Raw genomic sequence first — 7,778 nt, forward strand, 5'->3', positions numbered from 1 at the left:
TTAAAGGTTGAAGTTAAACAAATTTTGTCTTTTTTTTTCTAGATTATTCTGATTTATTAGCAAGAAATTTACAAATAATTACGAAAATTAATCTTAATCGAACATGTCTATTTCAAACAATGATAATGAGATAAAGGAAAGTAGGTTGTTTCCTGTAGGTTTTAAGAAGGAATTTTGCACCTTTTTAGAAAAGCCTCAAAAAATAATATCTGAGAAGGATGTAATTTTGAATAAATTGAACGAACCTTTGGACGAAGACATCAAAGCTTTAGAACTACATATGTTTGGATTAGTAACCTCACATTGGAGAAGCTCTAGAAAATATATCTTGCATGGCAATAAGCAGAAGAATAATATAGAAGAAGGAGTTTCGAGTCCAAGTAATGATGGCGTTAGGAAGATTTTTGATATTCTTAAATTGTCGATGAATTTTGCAGAAAATGAGGATTCTTCATCATTAAATCAGCTGTGGGAAAGAATCAAAAATCTAGATAGTGGAATGCTTACTTTAGTAGTATCTCTATTTAATCAAATGTGTATGATCACGAACTATGCAGAATCTGCTCAAAGAATACGTCAGTGCAGACAATTTGAGCGTGAAATCCCCTCAATTTTAAGTGAATCCCAAATTTTTTCAAAAAATAATCAAAGTCCAGATTCAGATATAATATTTGCTCATTCTCTTAAAGTTACTATTAAGAAGCTTCTCCAGGCTGGTTTTAGCAAAGAACATATCTATAAGTTAATTTGTGAACAGGAAGTTGATTTGGTTGTAACAGCTCATCCAACGCAGGCTCAAAGAATATCTGTGATAAAATGTTGCCAAAAGATAGGGGAGATAATGATATACCTAGATAGAGATGACTTAACTCCATTTGAGATTAATAATGCAAAGTATGAGCTCCAAAGAGCCATGGCTATGTTATGGAATGTAGATACTTTAAGAAGAGCAAGACCAACTCCTTTAGATGAAGTTCAGAATACTATAAATACTATTGAGGAGACAGTTTTTAGTACTCTACCAACATTTCTTAGAAAAATTGATGAAATTTTGAATGAATTTGGAATGGATCCATTGCCACCAACAAAAACACTATTCAAGTATTCATCTTGGGTTGGTGGAGATAGAGATGGAAACCCATATGTTACAGCAAAAGTAACCAGATTATCAGTAATAAATATGAGACTTAGAGCATGCAACCTATTTCTACACAAGATTGAAGATCTAATGTATGATATCCCAATTATTTCTTCACATGAAAAGTTAAGAGAATACGTAGATAATCTTCCAGATATAGAATTCTATATTAGGCCTGTATCTTCTTGTGATACTTTGAATAATTCAGGATGTACTACTAGCGATGCAACAGTAGGATTACGTCCTTTTATGGGATTCATTCCTGAGTATGAACTTTACAGAAGGATTTTACATCACGTACGTATTCGTCTTATTGCAAGTAGAGACTATTATTTAGATGCATTAAATTTTGGACACTCTGTTAATTCTGAGACTAGAAGAGCATTAGCATACCACTCAACAGAACAGATTCTTGAGCCGCTAATTCTCATGTATAATGCTTTGGAAGATTATGATCATGAAATTAAAACCAATTTTGAAGATGGTCATCTTCCTGGAACAAATATTTCAGTTCCATGGATTAGTGAATCTGGGTCAGTTTCTGCAAAGCTTGGAAGAGGGCTGCTTTTGGATGTAATCAGACAAATTTCTGCATTTGGACTTTCCTTCATGAGATTGGATATTCGTCAGGAAGCATCTAAACACGAGAAGGCAATGGATGAGATTTGTAATTATCTTGAAATCGGCAATTATTCTGAGTTTTCTGAAGAGGAAAAACAAGAATTCCTCCTAAATTGTCTTAAATCCAAAAGACCTCTAATCCCTTACAGACTAAATTGGTCAAAGGAAACCACTGAGATTCTAGATACTTTCTATGAGTGCTCTCATCTCGGTGCCGAGGCTTTGGGATCATATATCATTTCAATGTGTATGAAACCTTCTGATATACTTTGCGTTCATGTTTTCCAAAAAGAATACTTCTCCACAATTAGTGCTGATAGTGAATTCCATGCAGAAATCCATGATCTTAATAAGTTTATTAAAAGAAGAAGCTCAAGTATTTCCAACAATTGCAATTCAAATGGGGTGGTCAGTGTTGAAGCATCTAATGTCAATAATAATGATTCAAGACAAAATGGAGGTATTTCTCCAAGCATTAATGATTCTCCAAAATCTTCAGCTGCTATTTTATCTTCTATTGCATCAAAGAGAATGAGAGTTGTACCTCTATTAGAAACCGTTGAAGCACTTAACAATGCAGAAAAGACTTTAGAAACACTTTTATCAAATGAATGGTATTTAAATTATGTTAAGACAGTAGACGGAGGTATAGTAGAAGTAATGATTGGATACTCAGACAGCAGTAAAGATGGAGGGCGATTAACTTCAGGATGGCAACTTTATAATGCTCAAGAAAGACTTTCAAATATTGCTAGAAGGTTTGGCGTAGAAATGGTATTCTTCCATGGAAGAGGAGGTAGCATTGGAAGAGGAGGTGGACCTCAACATTTAGCCATATTAAGTCAGCCTCCAAATACAATTACATCCTTGATGAGAATCACAGTTCAAGGAGAAGCAATCACTCAATCCTTTGGTCTTTCAGAAATAGCATTCAAAACTTGGGAGATTTACTGTTCAGCAATTTTGGAATCCAGAATTACTGCTTTAGATATTCCAAATAACAATCAATGTGAACCAAATGGTAACCTTGGATATGGAACAAAAGTTAAAGAATCTTGGAGAGAATTACTTGATCAAATGAGTGATATTTCAATGAAAGAGTACAGAAAGATTGTTTTTGGAGAAGGAAACTCAGATTTCACTTCTGATGAATTTGTTGCTTATTTTAGAAGTGTTACGCCTGAAAAAGAGATTAGTGAACTTAACTTAGGAAGTAGACCTTCAAAGAGAAAATCTGGTGGTATTGAAACTTTAAGAGCAATCCCATGGGTATTTGCTTGGACACAAATTAGGTCTCATTTACCAGTATGGTTGGGATTAAGTGCAGCATTGGAAGAAATGAAGAAGCAGAACAAACTAAATTTAGTCACAGAAATGTACGAAAATTGGCCATTTGTGAAAAGCTTTTTCGACTTAGTATCCATGATTTTATTAAAAGCTGATGTTCATATCTTTGAGTTATATAATCGTATCTTAGCTCCTCCTAATTTGCAAAAAATTGGAGATCTTCTAATATCAAAACTAAAGGATACTATTAAACTGGTTATGGAAGTAACTAGGGAAAAACAACTCTTGGATTCTGATTTTGTCACTAGAAAAGCTATTTTACTTAGATTTTCTTGGTTAGCTCCTTGTCACCTTGTCCAAATTGAATGCATCAATCGCAGGAGAAAAATTCTATGCTCTTCAGTAAATAGTAGCGAAATCAATGACATAGAATTAAGTAAAATCGAAAATGCTCTCAAAATTTCAATTCAGTCAATATCTGCGGGTATGAAGTTTACGGGATAATTAAATAAGCTTAAGAATATCGCATCATACTTTCTAAAAATATTCACCAAAATTTGTATTTTCTCTTCTTTTGCAAGGAAATACAAACAATATTGTAGGAAACTTGATATAAAATATTAAAAGCATTAATTATTTGTATCTAATTGAAATAAGTATATACTAAAATTCAACTTATAAGTGAAATATGCAATTTCTGCATTATTTATACTCAAAATCCCCCTTAACTCCACTTAATACAAGCTAGTTTGTTTCATTATTGATATGAACTCCTCTTCATTGATTTCACCATCCATATCTTTGTCGAATTCTTCAATCATTGCCTGTAGTTCATCATCAGAAATGCTCTCTCCAAGCTCTCTGGCTACTCTACGAAGATTTTTAAGAGAAATTTTTCCTGTATTATCATCATCAAACAACTTAAAAGCCTTTAGAATTTCTTCACGAGGATCCCTCTCCAATATCTTTTGTGTCATAATTTCGACAAAATCCTTATACTCCACTTGTCCACTTCCTGATTTGTCATACTCACGCATTATTTCCAGAACTTGTGCTTTTTTTACCTCAAATCCCAAAGCTCTCATTGCTACTTTTAATTCATGGTAGTCTATTCTTCCAGTTTTTTCGGTATCAAAAAGCTCAAATGCTTCTTTAATCTCCTGCTTCTGTTCATCAGAAATTTCATTCCTCAATCTTCGTCTTCTAGAAGCTGCTCCTGATGAAGCTCCCCCTACACTAATTCCACCAACATGTTCTTTTCTCTGCAACATTATTCAAAGGCCAGTTTAATCGCCAATAAAAGACCGGATAGTAGGATACAGGTAGATAACTTTGAAAAACTCCAGCCTGCACCACTTAATAGCTGTTTATTTTGAAATTAATGATAATACAAAATAGAAGAAAACAGTTTTCTTAACCTCAATTTTAGCTCCATCAAAAGAATATATTTCCTTTAATTTTATTAATCCTAGTTGTCCCCCTCCCCTCACCACTACCTCATGTTTACAACTGGCCGCCAGCTAAACCACTAAAATGCTTTAAAAAGAAAAAAAAAAGGGTAACTAAGAGAGTTTTAACCGTTAAATTCTCACTATAAAGATGACAAAAAATTATCACAAGTTAAAGATCAGGAAATTGTGTGAGAACATGATATTTGATCAGATTCTGTGAGGGAATGTTTATCTAAACCTAATCTCCAAAAATACATATATTAAATAGAATTATAAAGGTGAAAAGAACATTAAATGATAATCTGATAATTTAATAATCTATTAAAATTATATTATAATTCAAATATCGAGGAAATAAATATATTGGTACAGGCTATATCAAACGTGTGGCTTAGGCGCCATCAACTACTGACAACTCGATATAAATATTTGTGCTAGATTTGTCTAGTGCACTTTAAAACCAAATATTGCTCGTCCTCCATATCTAAACAGTTTTCAAGATATTTTCATGATGATTCTTCAATTTACAAAGGTTCATATTCTTATTCTCTCCGTGCTCTGTGTTCCTTTATTTAACATCGATCTATACAATTATTATCCTCATTTTGAACAATCGTTTTTACAATCCAATCCAAAGAAATTTAACCCCCCACAAGGTTCATTTAATTACTTGTTACCTACTAATACGCCTGGTACCTCTCGTCGGCTTGATTCACAGAGGTCTGGATCCGTTTCAACAGATAGTGTTCATCGAAGAACTAGTACTAATAGTCAAAGAAGGTCAAGTAATGTTGCTAGTGGAACTCTCTCTGATGAGCCTACTCCACCCCATCCTATTCCATTTACTCTTCCAGATCCAGATTACGGTAATAGTGATTTCCAGACTTCAGTTGAAAGAAGCAGGGAATTAAGGAAATCTTCTTCTGATCTGCATGTAGTTCCGCCTGAAGTCTTACTTCCAGAGCCAGATTACGAAGCCAATTATCCAGAAGAAGAGTCAAGAAAATCACCCAATACAAAGAGTGCCATTAGAAGAACGTTATCTAGACGTGCTGGTTTTAATCTCTCTAATTTATTAGCCAACCAAGCTTCATATATTGCTAGAAGATCATTTTCTAAAGATGACAAGAGTAAAGAAACCATTGAAGAAAAAGTAGCTAGAAGAAGATCTTTAAGTTTATCAAGAGAAACATTTCTTTCAATAGATGAAAGTCAATTCATTGGAAAACCTTTGAGCATACAAATTCCGTATAATTTAATATCTGCATGCAAATATGAACTTTCTGATTTGTTAAAGTTGATTAAAAAATTAAACTTGGAGGTCAGAGAGCTTAAAGTAATTAAAGATCTAATTGGAAATTGTAATTGTAGAACAAAAAACTGTGCGATGTGTCAAGAAAACTTTGAGTTATACAATTCTCACAAATCAAGATACGTTCAGCATAGATCTTCCATACAGTCAAAGATTGATTTTTTACTCGAAAATTGCCTATCAGGTCAATCAAATAGATACGAATCTACATCTTACATAGCCTTTTTCGAGGAATTGTTTTCTTTAATATATGAGCAAATCATTAGAAAGAATAGACTTCACGTAAAAAACTTGTTTCACAGATGTGAAATAGCTGTTATCACAGATAAGATTCTTAAAAAGCAAATTAAATGTAGTAAGTGTAAAAAGAAGCGTGAAGTTTGTAAGAAGCACTCCAGTTTGTTACAAAAATTAAGAGAAATAGAATCTGTTAAGAATCAGAATAAACTAGAAATTGAACAGACAATGGATATGATTAATTCAAAGATAGAAGGTTTACCAAAAAGAATGGTTCAAGATCTTTGTAGATTAGAAGAGCAAGACGAAGAGTTCCTCAAATCTCATCTGAAAGTTAGAGAATGTATGAAAAAATTAAGTATTACATCGGTCAATATGTCAGCCCTAGAAAAAATTTTCAAAAAGAATAAGTCTTCAAAAAAGAAGAATCAAAAAAGAAAATCTTCTTTGGGGAGCATTGCTACAAGGCCTAGCTCATCTAGACCTGGTTTTATTGGAGAGACTTCAGCTAGCATTGGAGAAAATATTCAGATAACTCCTGAATTGCCTCCTTCAACATCATCTAGGCCATCATCCGTAAGACAGCCAAGTCATTCTGATAAAGGAGTGTCGTACAAAACTAGCAAAACGGGTCGAAAATCAAGTACCAGAGCAACCTCAATTTCTAGAAGAACTCCTTCTGGTGCTTCTAGAAGAACAACCTCTTCTCCAGGTGCAAAAGGCCATAGTGTTTCTCAATCTCCTTATCCATCTCTTCAAACTGGTGCAATGAGATTATCTCCTATGGGGCCATTTTCAGCTCCTGAATCAGGAGCAATTCCCAAAGTACGAAGTAGTGAGGGCACAAGAGCTCAACAAAGTTCTTTACATGGAGCTACTAAAAAAAAATCGGATTATAAAAATATGGGTAAAGCTTCGAGGAGTTAGAAGTAGTTCCTCGACTAAATGGTTTTAAATAATGTATATGGTAATTATGTGTGGCTTGAACTTAAATTCATATTTAATTGTTCGTAGAAGAATCTTCGGGGTTTGTTTTCGGGAAATGTTCAACTGGAATTAGAAATTTTTCTACTCAAGTAGAAAGCAATGACTGGGTGACTATAAAGTATGTTTATTTTTGGGAAATCATTAATAACAGAAAATAGAAAGAGCTACAATATTCTGTTTGTAAGTTGTTATTTTGAATAAAGTTGGCACTTTGTTTTTACAAGATTCGATCTTATGTCTATTTCCTGATTTATTTCAGGTTTGAAACTTTTGATCGTTTTAATTACGAATTAAATTAATCAGCTTATACATTATTCTAAATTGGGAGGGGTAAATGGGTATTTTTATTTTTAATTTATCATCTTAAATTCCTCATATTTTATATTGTGTGCATTTGGAACTATTTATGCAGAATAATGACAATTTTAAATGGGTTTGAGATATTCTGAGCTGGTTTTTGTTTTATAATCTAAATTTTTCAATGGTTTTTAGTATAAAGCACCAACTAAAATAGTTCAGTTATATGCACTCAATTTATCTAAGCAATGTATTATTCAGTATGACTTAGCATTATTGTTGCTGTTAAAGTTTAGTCATTCATTAGCACTTTTAATTATTTTTCCCTATTTTTTTTTTTAACTCGTTTCCTCGATTTATTCTTTAGTAATGCGATATTAGTTGCATGAAGAATCAAATAATAGGCGCCAAGGTAAAAATATTAAATCCTTAATTTTAAAGAAATTCA

The 7,778-nt window shown here is 32.8% G+C and overlaps 3 protein-coding genes across 3 annotated transcripts; 2 read left to right on the forward strand and 1 right to left on the reverse strand.

Moving 5' to 3' along the window:
* Positions 1-103: 103 nt before the first annotated feature.
* Chro.50389 (phosphoenolpyruvate carboxylase) lies at positions 104-3,550 on the forward strand. Its single annotated transcript, XM_660776.1, has 1 exon — positions 104-3,550. One exon carries the CDS (start codon positions 104-106, stop codon positions 3,548-3,550), a length of 3,447 nt encoding a protein of 1,148 aa, XP_665868.1.
* Positions 3,551-3,780: 230 nt separating this feature from the next.
* On the reverse strand, positions 3,781-4,317 carry Chro.50390 (centrin). The annotated part of the gene is made up of 1 exon (XM_660777.1): positions 3,781-4,317. The coding sequence occupies one exon, from the start codon at positions 4,315-4,317 to the stop codon at positions 3,781-3,783; it is 537 nt and encodes a 178-aa protein (XP_665869.1).
* A 688-nt stretch (positions 4,318-5,005) lies between these two features.
* Positions 5,006-6,973, forward strand: Chro.50391 (hypothetical protein). Its single annotated transcript, XM_660778.1, has 1 exon — positions 5,006-6,973. The coding sequence occupies one exon, from the start codon at positions 5,006-5,008 to the stop codon at positions 6,971-6,973; it is 1,968 nt and encodes a 655-aa protein (XP_665870.1).
* Positions 6,974-7,778: the final 805 nt, after the last annotated feature.

The sequence above is a fragment of the Cryptosporidium hominis genome (assembly GCF_000006425.1).
Source record: "Cryptosporidium hominis TU502 chromosome 5 CHRO015139, whole genome shotgun sequence".
Taxonomy (NCBI): Eukaryota; Apicomplexa; class Conoidasida; order Eucoccidiorida; family Cryptosporidiidae; genus Cryptosporidium; species Cryptosporidium hominis.